General features: G+C 48.0%; 1 protein-coding gene across 1 annotated transcript in view; it reads right to left on the reverse strand.

Annotated features, from left to right (window-relative positions):
- HSPG2 (heparan sulfate proteoglycan 2) overlaps positions 1-15,249 on the reverse strand; it is a 216,363-nt gene that overhangs the window by 63,532 nt on the left and 137,582 nt on the right. The window contains exons 41-49 of the mRNA XM_033159394.1: positions 14,586-14,672; positions 14,355-14,413; positions 11,972-12,145; positions 10,433-10,543; positions 8,081-8,181; positions 6,447-6,627; positions 4,803-4,925; positions 4,073-4,225; positions 2,551-2,693 (exon numbers count right to left, since the gene is read on the reverse strand). Of these exons, the coding sequence (XP_033015285.1) occupies positions 2,551-2,693; positions 4,073-4,225; positions 4,803-4,925; positions 6,447-6,627; positions 8,081-8,181; positions 10,433-10,543; positions 11,972-12,145; positions 14,355-14,413; positions 14,586-14,672 (1,132 nt within the window). The remainder of the gene's footprint in view (positions 1-2,550; positions 2,694-4,072; positions 4,226-4,802; positions 4,926-6,446; positions 6,628-8,080; positions 8,182-10,432; positions 10,544-11,971; positions 12,146-14,354; positions 14,414-14,585; positions 14,673-15,249) is intronic.

The raw sequence follows: 15,249 nt of genomic DNA on the forward strand, positions 1-15,249 counted from the left end.
TGAAGTCAATGGATAGAGGACTAACTCAGGTTCGTCAATTTCAAAGGGTCTGCTCTAAGGAGAACCTAAATGGACACAGCCCAATGTGCAACCACCCATCAAAGTTCGCACTCCTCCGAATTTCGCAGTGCAGCTGTCCCGCTAAGCAGTTAAGTATAAAAACACGCATGCTAGCCTAAAATGAGGCTATGACTGCATGCATGATTGAAAACAATGCACAAAAATGCACTGCATTAGGGAAATTATTGCTTTGCAAAAATGTGCAATTTAGACCAAACTGCTTTTTTTAAAAAGTGTGTACAGTTGTACCATGGTTTTCGAACAGGTTAGTTCTTGAACGTTTTGGCTCCCGAATGTCTGATAGGGCTTCCACGGCTTCCGATTGGCTGCAGGAGCTTCCTACAGCCAATCGGAAGCCGAGCTTTGGTTTTCAAATGTTTTGGAAGTCGAACGGACTTCCAGAACGTATACTGTTCGACTTCTAACGTACGACTGTATTGGGAGAAATCTGCACTAAAATACTGATGGATTTTAACGTGGACTTTAAAAAATAAATTACAAACTGATGTAGAGAACTGAACTTAAAAACTGGGAAAATGACAAATTTGAAACTGACAAATCTGCCAGAACCAGAAGGACAGGAAGTGTAAAATGGAGAGACAGGGGGTTGTGTCCAGTGCTAGCCCTACTCAGAATAGAACCACTGCAGTTAAAGGACATAACCAACTTAGGTCTACTGGTTCCAAAGGGTCTACTCAGAGTATGTTTAGTTAGAAGCAACAAAGAGACAGACAGACAGCTAGGAAATGGAGGGGGAAGTGAAACAGGCCATGCAGAGGCTTGTGCAGAGGGTAGGTGAGTGGGCTACCTGTTGGAGCTCCTGGATCCGCCGCTGGAGAACCTCCAGGCTGTCACCTTGGAAGTGGAAGAAGTCAAAGACGGAGAGAGCCTATCCGGGGGATGGGGAAGAAAGAAAGAGAGGAAGGGAGCAGGAGAGGGCAGCCCAGATGTGACAGAAGGAAGAGGAAGAGAGCGAAGGGGGGGAGGGGAGGAAGGATCTCATGGCCCAGGCCTGGGTCCCTGCCAGGAAAATGCCCCCGCAAATTCCAGGAGACAAAAGTCGAACAGTGACGGAGTCAATGAAGGATGGGATACTGAGCAGGCTGTACAGCTCAAGTATTTGTGAACACAGTGTTATAAGAATTCTAAGGACTCAAATATAAACTGAATGGTCATAAAAGTACAAGGCAAATGCATACATGAGTATATAAACCACATGTCTGAAATAGTACAGGAGAGCAATCCTGAAGCCATTTTGACTCTCCCAGTGACTTCAAATATTCCTTTGCATTAAGGGAGGGAAAATGGGAAAAGCCTTCCCATTGTCTTTTGCTTACAAATCCTGTCTTAAGGGTGTATTTGTGTATGGAAAGGGTGAGCCTGTGACCTGGATTCAGGAACTAAACTATTAACCATCACAAAAGAATGGTCAGACTGCTCAGGTAAAGCAATCAGTGACCATTATCAGGTATCCTGGGAAACAGGATTTCTGCCATAGACTGCCTTCTCTGCTGTAGACCTCCTCCTATGATGTATGTATGATGTTTCGGGGGGGGGTGGTCTCTGGCTACAGAGTGGGCAACTTCAAAACTCTAGACAGTGGTACCTCAGGTTACGTACTCTTCGGGTTCCGTACTTTTCAGGTTACGAACTCCGCTAACCCGGAAGCGCAACCCAACGCACACGCGATTTGTGCACGCGCAGAGCGTTTTTCGTGGGGGTTTTTTTCGTTCTGCGCATGCGCAGAACGAATTGTTCGGGTTACATCCTTTTTGGGTTATGTACTGTAACCCGGAACAAATTAAGTACGTAACCCAGGGTACCACTGTATAAGGGCTTGCACACCATTGTTCTGGGTTCCTCCTCCCTCCTGCATGTGGTGAGTGGGGACCCTGTTGCAACAGTTGAATAAAGATCAGGCTTACTAGCCACTTAGCTTGTCAATATTCTCTTGATTGCCTCTGTTATTTTCTCCTACCAATAGGGAACCCACTTAAGGACTCTATACGGGCTCTTGGGTACCCCATAAGGGAAAAGGAGCTGTTTTTTCTTATAACAGCAGGCACTCAGATGGTACACTTTTTCAATGTAACGTGCGAACCCCCCTACTGTAACTTCTCAAAAGCATGCCCCGCCCGGGTTCCTGCGTATACGCTCACCGAAACATGCAACTAGGCGAGCGTAATCACTTGCAAATGTGTAGAGCCGGCTTGTATGCGAAGGAGTAGTGAGGAACAAGAGTAGCCTTAGGCACGTGCAGAGTGCCTTTGCTTCATGGTGAGTAAGGACAGACAAACCTAAGAAGAAGCTTTGTTGGGGCTTTTTGGGGGGAGCAGAGGGGACGGCTTCCAGCTAACACCACCCGCCTCTCCCATCCTGGGCCCCTTTTCCCTCTCCTCCTTGAATCCTCTTCAACACTGTAATTTTCAGTGGTGGGGAGGCCTCTCTGAAGCAGAGAAGCCCATCGCCCCCTATCCTTCCAAGACTCACCTGTGGGGGCAAGCGGCCCCCTTCTTTTTCCCAGGTGATGGTGGCCGCAGGGGAGCCTCCTGCCCGGCAGTAGAGCCTCACAGTGCTCCCTTCGTGGACCTCTGTCCGTTCCGGGCTCACCTGCACTTGTGGGATGCTGGCACCTGAGGAAGAGCAGAGCGGCAGGTGAGCCCACCTCTTCCCCTCCAATTGCCCCCTCCCAGCCCCTCTTGAAGGGAGCGGACCCCCCAAGATACTCGACAAGAGATGGCTGCCAGGGTGGATTTGATTTAAATCAAATCAAATCGATTTAAATCACTAGTCAGTAAGACTTGATTTAAATCAAGCATAGGCAAACTTGGCCCTCTAGATGTTTTGGGACTACAACTCCCATCACCCCTAGCTAAAAGGACCAGTGGTCAGGGATGATGGGAGTTGTAGTCCCAAAACATCTGGAGGGCCGAGTTTGCCTATGCCTGATTTAATATTTAAAAAAAACAAACCCCAGAAAGACTCATTCTTGCTGGTATCATCTTAATATTGACAACCAGATGAAGGTTTCGTTTTTGGAATAATAAATTTTCAGAGTAGTTTTTACAGTTTATATCAAAAATTACTGATTTGGTTATACTATTAGACAGTGCTTTTTCTGGGGGTACACAGGAGTACGCATACCCCTAAACATTTTGTGAATCTTTGTACTTTTGTCCATTTACTGTATTTATTTCCCCCCGATCTGAATTATAAAATGGTGATTTTCTTGAGTCAAAATGAGATAACCCCCTAAACATTTTTAAGGGGGGGGGGAAGCACTTCTATTAGAAATACATAAACTGATAATGATGAAATTATTGTGAGGTTCAGTAAGTTAACTGTTTATATTTGGACAAATTTTCTGCTGTACTTTATCAGAAGGAGAAAAATAATCATTTCCTTAATAACAATTGTTAAACAAATTGTTTAATTTATTTAACTAAAACAATAACATTATAGCAGATGCATCCAAGCTTGTTAAACAATTTTTTTTTAAAAACAACTTATCGACTGAGTTTTAGCACACATGAAAAACTTTAAACAAATCCTTACTTCCTGATGAATAATGTAACTTAATTGGAAAACTATCTTTAGAAAGATTTTTCCTCCAAAAGCATTTTATTTTAAAAATCTGATTTAAATTTTTTAAAAATCTGATTTTTAAAAAATTATTATTTTTAAAAATCATTTATTTTTATCCACCCTGATGGCTGCCCTCTCTGATAATGAAGCCAGAGTGGCAAGAGAAAAGGGGTTTCCTTTTTCTGCCCACCACTAGGTAATATTATCAGCAGCGCTGGCTCCAGACTCGCCACCAACTTGGATGACTTTAAAAGAAGATTAGACACATGGAGGAAGATATCGTTAACAGGGGCTGAACCGGTTGGGCTGCCTTTGGCCTGACCCAGGAGCAGGCGGCCTCTGTCCTCCTGCAGGGGCACATTTGGCACCCCTAGAGACGGGTCAAATGGATGGCACGCCACCCACTTCTCGCCCGGGCACAACATACTGTGTACTTGTAAGAAGGCACGGGCCATATGCTGCCCGGCGCTATTCCGCACGCGGCACAAATACTGGGCTTCGTCGGAAGGCTCCGCTGCCGGGAAGCGCAGGATCCCACCATGGATGACGGCTTTGGAGGAGATGACGCCCCCTTGTCCACCTGATAGAGAGAAGAAGAAGAAGAGGAGGAGGAGAAGGAGGAGTATGGACTTGATATCCCACCTTTCACTCCCCTTAAGGCAGGCATGGCCAAACTTGGCCCTCCAGATGTTTTAGGACTACAACTCCCATCATCCCTAGCTAACAGCACCAGCGGTCAGGGATGATGGGAACTGTAGTCCCTAAACAGCTGGAGGGTCAAGTTTGACCATGCCTGCAAGTGGCTAACAATCTCCTTTTCCCTTTCTCCCCCACAACAAACACTCTGCGAGGTGAGTGAGGCTGAGAGACTTTCAGAGAAGTGTGACTAGCCCAAGGTCACCCAGCAGCTGCATGTGGAGGAGCGGGGAATCGAAGCCGGTTCACCAGATTACGAGTCCACCATTCTTAACCACTACACCATGCTGGCTCTCAGAGGAGAGAGAGGAGTTTTGGGTTCCCCCCCCCCAATTTGTTATGGATCACTTCCCAATACTCTTTTACCCTTTTACAAGTCCCCTGAAAAATTCCTGGGGGTGCCCGACAGAAGGAGATCTTTCGGAGACGGGGGTCACGGTGCCACCTAGCAGGAAGCTTACCAATCCACTCCACCGTGGGCTCTGGGCTCCCTGTAGCGATGCAGCGGAACTCGGCCGCTTGTCCTGGCTGGACGCTCAGCTGCGAGGGCTCAATGGTGGCCATGGGGTGGACCGCGGGCCCGGCTGCATTGGGGAGAGGAAAGTTTAAGGCGTCTCTGGGAAGCCGGGGTGGGGGGGGTCCTTGCCGGTGGCAATTCCAGAACAGGGATGGAGAAAGGCTCATGTGCTGTGCCCTCAAGACCCCGCAGAATCAGGAAAGGAACCGAGCCAAGCACGAGCAAATGGATGTCACCCTAGACATGCGTGAGGGCGCATGCCCCACTGATGGTTGTGGAGCAGGATGGTGGGTGGGTGTAGAAAACAGAAATGCCAGCAACCCGTCCTCATGCCAGCAAAACCCATGCAGAAGAGGAGGAGAAAGAGGTGGATAGGACTCCAGTGCGAGGGTATGAAACCAAAACCTTGCAACGATGGTCAATGGGGCATGCAAGTGGGGGCCAAAAGCGACTTACAGGGCCTGTGGCCTTCCACCACTTCTACAGGTCCGTAGAACATCTGGGTCTTAGACGGAGCTGCAGACGAGGGAGAGGGACGTAAAAACCAGGCCCCGGGGGGGGGGGAGGATGAAGGCCTGGCCAATGGCAAGGACCCCCGGGCACCCAAGGGACTGTTTTCCAGAGCCGGAGATCCTTGCCCAGTGGATCAGCCCACTGCTAAGGAAATTGATCATCCTTGGAGATGTACCGTATTGCCCTGAATATAAGCTGCACTCCCCCCCCCCAAAAAAAATTCCGACCGTGAAAAGTTAAACTGCGGCTTTAATTCGTGACCTTACAAAAATTGGCTTTTACGGTAATGCTGCAGGATTTTCTTCTACATTTGCCATCTATTGGTGTGAATGCCTGCGGAATTTTAAGGGAGAGGCTTATATTCGGGTATTTTCATTTTTCTCCCCCCCCCCCTTGAATTTTAAAGGTGTGGCTCATTTGTGGGTGCGGCTTATATTCAGGCCAATACAGTATGTTGGGGGCTGGACAAGGGACCCTTCTGCGTGCAAGACTAAAAATAAAGAAAGCCTCTAGTCTTCATGGTACTGAGAAAGTTGGAAACAGGAGCTAAGTTCAGGTCCACCTAGCTCAGTATTGTCTACACTGGTTGGCAGCAGCTCTCCAAGTTTCTCAGATGGGGATCCTTTCCCCCAGCCCTACCTGGAGACGCAGCCCAGGAATGAACGTGGGACCTTCTGCATGCCAAGCAGCTGCTCTAGAACTGAGCTGTAATCCCTTCCCTTCGGACACGGGACCGCAGGGAGCGGTCTTCTACGGAGCCCCTCCAGCTCAGTAGCATCTGCACTGACTGGCAGAGGACCTCCTGGCTTTCGAGCAGGAGAAAGGGGGTGAACGGACGTCTCTGATCCTGGCGCCCAAAACCGCGACTCCCATTATCCCCAAGAAGCAACAGGTGGGAGCCATCTTTCGTGACAGTTTGGCAGAGATGAGCGTGCTCAGATGCCGTGTGCCCAGGGCTACGAGAGCAGCCTGTGGCCAGGTGGGCAAGTGTTGGGTGTTGGTGTTAGGCCACGATCCGGATGTGCCTGCAGCCTCGGAGCAGCCTGAGCATGCAGCCCCCTTCCCCCGTGCCTACCTTGCACGTAGAGGGTGGCGACTCCTTCGTCCATGTCAAACATGTTGGACCCTGTGCAGACGTAGATCCCGGCATCCTCTGGTTGGACGTTGCGTATGGTGAGGATCCCGTTGAAGTCCATGGCCCGGCTGGGCAGCTTCCCATTGTTCTGGCGTGTCCATACCAGGGTGTAGGCAGGAGACTGGGGGAGCAGCCAGGGGAGAAAAGAGTTGGGACTCCAAAGACAGGCAGCTTTTCAACAGGTAGGGTTACCTCTCTATCAGCCTCCTTCCCCCCGGCTTTTGACACCAGAGTTGTGAGTAATAAATTAAATGATGATAATTTGAATAATAGTAATGATGATGATAAAAATAGTAACAATGCACATTTGTTTTTTATGTGCACTTTTATACAAGAATTTGTTTTTCAACATGCAACATGTATACGGACATTTCTTTCAATGTGTGCGGTTTTTTTCAATTGAATGAAATTTGTATGTCGCTTGATTATAAGAAAACCTCTACAAGTGGTTTAAGAAAAATATGGAAGGAAATATAAGAACTCTCCGTTGGAAACATAAACAGGTAATATATTTTTTTAAAAAGGTAAAGGACCCCTGGATGATTAAGCCCAGTCAAAGGCGACTATGGGGTTGCGGTGCTCATCTCGCTTTCCAGGTCATGTGGCCAGCAGGACTAAACTGCTTCTGGTGCAACGGGACACCGTGACAGAAACCAGAGCGCACGGAAACGCCGTTTACCTTCCCGCCGGAGCAGTACCTATTTATCTACTTGCACTTTGATGTGCTTTCGAACTGCTAGGTTGGCAGGAGCTGGGACCGAGCAACGGGAGCTCACCCTGTCGTGGGGATTCGAACAGCCGACCTTCCGATCAACAAGCCCGAGGCTCAGTGGTTTAGACCACAGTGCCAAATCAATGGTAGCTAATAAGAACTAAAACACACATAAAGTGTGACGTGTCTGGAGAGGTTTGCCCAAACACAAATGCTTTTAGCAGGTGCCAAAAAGGGCACAGCAGGGAATTGCAAAGTACAGGTGCTGCCACATTAAAAAGCCAATTTCTTACAAGTGCAGAATGAGGATTATGTGGTTGAATGCAACCCTTAACTTTTACACAGGGGGGTGGGGGCTCTTGACACCCACCCCCTCCCCTGAACTAGGACCTGGAGTTCAAATCCTCCCATTTGGCCTCAAAGCTCACTGAGGGCCTGTCGCGGCCTCTCAGGCTATCCTACACTGCAGGGTTATTGCGGGATTAAATAAGGAAGGGTGAGAACTATGTATGTCCCCTGGAGCTCATGGAAGCAAAAGAAGTGCTTCTTCACAGAGAAGAAAAAGAGTTTGGATTTGATATCCCGCTTTATCACTACCAGAAGGAGTCTCAAAGCGGCTAACATTCTCCTTTTCCCTTCCTCCCCCCCCCCCCACAACAAACACTCTGTGAGGTGAGTGGGGCTGAGAGACTTCAAGGAAGTGTGACTAGCCCAAGGTCACCCAGCAGCTGCATGTGGAAGAGTGGAGACACGAACCCGGTTCCCCAGATTACAAGTCTACCGCTCTTAACCACTACACCACACTGGGATGGACATGAACGCAAGCAAGCAAATGAGCACATAAAAGGCCGAAGGGGCTCACCTTGCTCTTGGCTGTGCAGACAAAGGTGACGTCTCCCCCCGGCTTCACGCTCTGCACCTTCTGCTCCTCCACGGTCACTGTGATGGGCTTGCTGGGGCCTTCTGCGGAAGCAGAGAGAGATGTGCCAAAGGCTCCCTCGTGGCCTTCTCCTTGCCAAGATCCATGCCCTTCCTTGGATGCTGTCCTACTTCCTCTCCCCAGCCCCGTTCGTGGAATCCTCTCCCCCAGGAAATGAACCATGCGCCATCGTTGACAATTGCCTATTTCCTCCAGCCTTTGGCAGCAAAGGGAGCCTCAGACGTGGTCCATTCAGTGGGGTGGGAAGGGAGGAGTTATGCTAAAGGGACCGCCTCTCCTGGTATGTCCCATGTAGGACCTCAAGGTCCTCAAATAATAATCTTTTGGAGGTCCCGAGCAACAAAGACGTTAGGTTGGCCTCAACTAGGGCCAGGGCCTTCTCAGTATTGGCCCCGACTTGGTGGAACAGCCTATCACAAGAGACCAGGGCCCTGCGGGATTTGGCATCTTTCCGCAGGGCCTGCAAGACGGAGCTGTTCCACCTGGCCTTTGGGTTGGTTTCTGTTTAATATTTATGCTTCATTCTTTTATCGGTGGGATATTTTGAAATTGAGACCTGCAGTTTTAATTGAATTTTTAAATTTGTATTTTAATCTGTTATTTTAAATTGATCGTTTTTATGTTTCTTGCTGTGATTTTAATTGATGTTAGCCGCCCTGAGCCCGGTTTTCTGGCTGGGAAGGGCGGGGTATAAATAAAATTATTATTATTATTATTATTATTATTATTATTATTATTATTATTATTATTATTATTATTAAATGAGCATCTAAGCCATCTTGAATTGTACAGAATCATAGGACTGTAGCATTGGAAGGGACCACAAGAGTCATTTAGTCCACCCCTTGCAATGCAGGAATCTTTTGTCCAATATCGGGCTCGAACCCATGTCCTTGAGATTAACTGTCCCTAGTTTTCAATTGAGAGTCCCATGGACTGCCAGAAAATCAAACCCATCCATTCTGAAAGGAATCAGCCCTGAGTGCTCACTGGAAGGGCAGATCCTGAAGCTGAGGCTCCAGTACTTTGGCCACCTCATGAGAAGAGAAGACTCCCTGGAAAAGACCCTGATGTTGGGAAAGACGGAGGGCACAAGGAGAAGGGAACGACAGAGGACAAGATTGTTGGACAGTGTTCTCGAAGCGACTAGCATGAGTTTGGCCAAACTGCGGGAGGCAGTGAAAGATAGGCGTGCCTGGCGTGCTCTGGTCCATGGGGTCACGAAGAGTCGGACACGACTAAGCGACTAAACAACAACAAAGTTTTCAATTGCTTTTGCTTGTTTTGTCTTGTGTGATTCCAAGACTTTTTTTGGTACAAAGTGACCAATGGATAAAAAAGGTAAAAAGTTAAATGACCCCCTGGATGGTGAAGTCCAGTCAAAGGTGACTATGGGGTCGCCGCGCTCATCCTGCTTTCAGGCAGAGGGAACCAGCATTTGTCCGCAGACAGCTTTCTGGGTCATGTGGCCAGCAGGACTAAACCACTTGTGGCGGAACAGGACACCGTGACGGAAGCCAGAGCACATGGAAATGCCGTTTACCTTCCCTCCGCAGCGGAACCTATTTATCTACTTGCACCAGTGTGCTTTTGAACTGCTAGGTTGGCAGGAGCTAGGACAGAGCAACGGGAGCTCACCCCGTCGTGGGGATTCGAACCACCAACCTTCCAGTTGGCAAGCCCAAGAGGCTCAGGGGTTTAGACCACAGCGCCACCTGCTCCCCTTCCAATGGAAATAATGCAAATAGCAACAACAACCAATGCCCACCCTCAGGCTGGCTCTACAGAAGAGAGCCATGTTTGTGACTTGGGTACAAAATCCCATAATACGAGCCATTCTGGATCAGGCCAGTGGCCCACCTTGTCCAGCCTCCTGTTCTCACAGTAGCCAACCAGACACTCACTAGGGAAGCCTGTAAGCAGGACCCTTAGGGCAACAGCCAAAGTCTCCCCACATTACAGGAATTCAGAGGTATCCTGCCTCCGACAGTGGAGGGAGAAGCTAAGAAGAGCCTGCTGGATGAGGCCAGTGGCCCTTATAGTCCAGCATCCTGTTCTCACAGTGGCCAACCAGATGCCCCAGTGAGAAAGCCACAAGCAAGACTGAAGGAGCGGAGATACCACTGTGGACTCCTGCAGCTCCCATCCATTGGCATCAACCCTCCCTGCCCCAATGTAGAGCCCAATCTCGAGCCCTGCACCTCCCTGCCCCAATCTCGAGCCCTGCACCTCCCGGCAAAGCAAGTTCACTCCTAGCAAGAAGGTGCGTCTCACCTGTGACGACCACCTCGGCACGGCTGGCATTGCTGAACTGCAGGTTCCGGCATGTGCAGATGTAGACGCCAGCTTCGGAGGGCTGGATGTTGGGGAAGTGGAGCTCCAGCCCTGGGGAGGAAATCAAGGAAGATGGAGAGGTATCCCTGGGGTCATCTAGTCCAACCCCACTGCAGGTCCTTCTTTTTCACATCATCATTATTATTATTATTATTATTATTATTATTATTATTATTATATTTTGACAAAGTAATAATCATATCTGAAGGCTATTTTTTAAATGTTTGATGTCTTATCATAATTTTAATATTCTGCTGTGAGTGCCCAGAGTGGCTAGGGAAACCCAGTCAGATGGGCGTGGTAGAATAATTATTATTATTATTATTATTATTATTATTATTGAATAAAAATGTGCACCCCACCACCAAGACGATTACATTGTAACTATCCAACCTCCCAAAATTTCAACACCTCTTGTGACGGTTTGATCCCTTTCCGTTTTAACAGTACAAATTCTACAAACACCCTCCATATCTCCTCAAAGTCATTTCTCCTGCATATTCCCCGTCTTACCTTAATGGCACATGTCAATTTATCGTTCATAGCTATATCCCACACACCTCTTTATACCGTTCTTCCATTTTATATTCTGCTTGCCCCTTCCACTTCCTAGCTAACATAATGCGTGCAGCTGTCAATAAATTTGTGAGCAAGTCCTTCCTAGCCTGCGAACCTTCCACCCCATCGTAAATGGATAATAATCCCACCTCTGGACTTTCGGTCGGCTTTAACCCACTGATTTCTGTTATCTCCTTAATCACCCTTTGCCAGAAAAATTGCACGTATTGTACAGAAGGCTGTCTTTGGGAGGGGGTCTGTGCGTAAGTGTTATGGTGTGTGAGGGAACACATGCTTTTCCACCGAGTCAGCATATAAATGAAGGTAGCCGTCTTCCTTTAAGCCAGACCGAGCAGCTCAGCATTTATTCATTTACTAAGCCAGGAAAGGAGAGACAGCTTCCGCCCCCCCCCCCGAAACCCTGATGATAACTGTCAAGCTGCTGCCAGCGACTCCCGGCTGGTTGCCCAGGAACGTGCAAACACAAGGGAATGTTTCTTGCCGTCCACTATTTATTCCGTATCTACAGAGAGAGGCTATAGAACCCAGCCTCTTGGATAATGGCTTTATCCCAAGTGAATCTCCACCCCCCCCCAATCTCTCCCACTTCCTCATTCGTCACTTCTATGGGTGCTGCTACGGTCCCTCTGTCTTTGAGCTCTTTGCTCCCCTACTTTCAAGGCTTGCCGGGTTCTGGGAGGGGAGGTCTAAAGACACTGTGTCCATCATCTGTCGCCCCCCTGGTGCTTCCTCTTCCACCTCCTCCTCTCACATTATTTCCCAACTTTCCCCCTCATCTGCCTCTGAGCTGCGACCTCCCTCAAACCCCCGTTGTAAATCTAAACTGTCTTCCTGGAAGAGTCAAGTTGGGGAGGCTGTCTCCACCATTCCTCCTCTGCCCAGTCCCTGACAGTAACCCACCTTGCTGCCTGCGCTGGGTGGTGCTGGGCACAGGGCGCCCGTCTTCCCGGGACCAGTAGAAATAGTGCGGCGGCGCCCCGCTGACGTGGCAACGCAGGGTCACATCGCTGCCTTGCGAGACGGTGGTCCGCGGAGGGTGGACTTGCACGATGAGGCCTGGCTGGTCTGGAGTACCTGCGGAGTTGAGAAAGGCTCAGATTAGGGCAGCCGAAATGATGGGAGGGGATGGGGCGACCCCTCTAGGAAGAAAGGTTTTGGGATAGAACGGTATGCAAAGATGCATGCCCAGGAGGAAGTGGAGAAATAAAAGTTTTTCCCAAAAGAAAAACTGTAACTCTAATTCTTTTGGGAATTATAGGGACAGAAACGTAGAGAGAAAGAAGGTTCTTTCGCTCATATGTGGTGGTCTTGTAGTAAGGTTAAAGCTTACTGGGAAATGATATATACCAGGCACGTCCAACAGGTAGATCGTGATCTACTGGTAGATCACTGGATGTCTGTGGTAGATCACTGGTAGATCACTGGCTCCCCCAAAGAAGCTCAACAAGTTTGTCTCCCCTAAGAAAAGCTCAACATTTTTGCCCTGAACCCCTTAAAAACTGGGCTTTCCTCCTCCCAGAAAATTCCCCAACAACTTTGACCTGAACCCCCCAAAACAGGGGGTAGATCACTGCCAGTTTTTAACTCTGTGAGTAGATCCTCTTGGGAGTTGGCCACCCCTGATATATACTGTGTATTCTGGCGTATAAGACTACTTTTTAATACAGGAAAATCTTCTCAAAAGTCAGGGGTCGTCTTATACACTGGGTGGAGAATCTGCGGCCAAGTATATCTCAAACTCTATATTTTAACTGGAAAAGTTGGGGGTCGTCTTATACGCCCAGTTGTCTTATATGCTGGAAAATACGGTAATGAAATGAAAAGGATGTTTAAAATAACCTTTCTTTAAAAATCCAGAAGCTTTTCTATTGGGAATTATATGGACAGAACTACCTAAAGTTTATAGAAACTTATTCATGTATACTACCAGAGTGGCAAGAATGTTACTCATCCAAAAATGGAAAGAAGAAGTCCCAGCAAAGGAAGGATGGATACAAAAACTTATGGAATATGCAGAAATGGCAAAACTTACCGGAAAAATAAGAAATCAAGGCAACAAACTTTTTATAAAAGAATGGAAATGGTTTATGGAATATTTACAGATAAACTGTAAACAGATAAGAACATTGGGAGGATTATTGTAATAACCTGCAGTTTAGTAAGAGTATATATTTAATACTTTAAATATATACTCTTACGAAACTGCAGGTTATTACAATAATAATGTATAAATGAGCAAATTGAGTTAATTTGGATATGCAGAAGGTATTCAAAATAAATTTAAGGAACTGCAGAAAGAGGGGGAAGGAAGTCAAGTTTTAAAATGCTGAAATGATTGTAAAATTAGTGGAATGTATAAAACTGAGAAGCATAAATAGATTTTTTTTTTAATAGAGAAAGAAAAGGTCCCGTCCCCCCCGAACACAAGAACTTGCAGACATCTGACGAAGCTGAGTGCTGGAAGGTTTGAGGAGGGTAAAGGAAAGTCCTTCCTCCTGCAGTGCAGAATTAAACTGCAGAACATGCCTAACAGGAAGCAGGGAGGACCACCAGCTTAGCTGGCTGTAAAAGAGCATGGGGCAAATTCATGGAGAAAAAGGCTACCAATGGCTATGAACCATGATGGCTATCCATCCACGGTTGGAGGAAGCAATGCTTCTGACTCTTGGCTGCTCGAAACTGCAGTATAGAATCATAGGATAATAGAACCGGAGAGCTGGAAGGGGTCCTGAGGGTCATCCGGTCCAACCCCCTGCAATGCAGGAATCTCAGCTAAAGCATCCCTGCTTGTGGGCTTCTTGCAGGCTTCTGGTTGGCCATTATGAGACCAGGATGCTGGGCCAGATGTGCTACTGGTCTGAACTGGCGGGCTCTTCTATCTATACACAGCAACCCTTTGCTGCTGGCAATGTGGCATGTGCAGTGTGTGTGTGTGTGTAAGAAGAAGAAGAAGAAGAAGAAGAAGAAGAGGAGGAGGAGGAGGAGGAGGAGGAGGAGGAGGAGGAGGAGTTTGGATTTGATATCCCGCTTTTCACTACCCGAAGGAGTCTCAAAGCGGCTAACATTCTCCTTTCCCTTCCTCCCCCACAACAAACACTCTGTGAGGTGAGTGGGGCTGAGAGACTTCAGAGAAGTGTGACTAGCCCAAGGTCACCCAGCAGCTGCATGTGGAGGAGCGGGGACGCGAACCCGGTTCCCCAGATTACGAGTCTGCCGCTCTTAACCACTACACCACACTGGCACCACATTAAGGCAGAGGCCAGATGGAGGACTTCATACTCACCGAGGGACACACACTTCTGCCCACGGAGATTGGGGTTTCCTGTGTAACCTGGAGCACACCTGAGAAGGGAGCAAGAGGGAGACGCAGGTGAGAGTCACACCTCTGGGAAAGAGACTAGTCAGTGGTCCTAACAGGGGTGACAGAAGAGTTATTGAGAGTTAGGGCAGATCCAGAACCAAAAGGGCTACTGGGCTACATCACGGCCCGTCCTCCAGGCAGTTGGATACTCACTGCTCGCAGTACTGGCCGGTGTAGCCCGGCTCACAGGCTGTGCAGCGGTAGCCTCCACCCCCCAGGCTCTCACACGTCCTTGAGAACCTGAAAAAAATAAAATAAAGGATGGAAGAAGAGTCAGGAGGTTTTAAGGATATCAGAAGAGACCATGTAGCCCAGCCTCCTGTTCTCACACTGGCCAACCAGATGCCCCTAAGCAGGGAAGCCCCTGTTATAAGAATTTTAAGGTCTCAAATATAGAATATTCATAAATGCACACATATCTAAATATATGAACCACGTGTCTAAAATAGTACGGGAGGGCAATCCTGAAGCCATTTTGACTCTTCCAGTGACCTCAAATATTCCCCTGCAGTAAGGGAGGCAAATGGGGAAAGACTCCCCATTGTCCTTTTGCTTGCAAATCCTGTCTTAAGGGCGTATTTGTGTATGAATAGGGTGAGCCTGTGACCTGGATTCAAGAATTAAAGTGTTAACCGCCACAAAAGAATGGCCAGGCTGCCCAGGTAAAGCAATCAGTGACCACTGTCAGGTATCCTGGCAGACAGTATTTCTGCTGAAGACTGCCTGCTTCTGTGATGTATGTATATTTTTTTAGCGGGGTGGTGGTCTTGAGCTACAGGGTGGGCAATTTCAAAAGTCTATATAAGGTAAGGTTACC

Source organism: Lacerta agilis, chromosome 8, assembly GCF_009819535.1.
Source record: "Lacerta agilis isolate rLacAgi1 chromosome 8, rLacAgi1.pri, whole genome shotgun sequence".
In the NCBI taxonomy this organism is placed as follows: Eukaryota; Metazoa; Chordata; class Lepidosauria; order Squamata; family Lacertidae; genus Lacerta; species Lacerta agilis.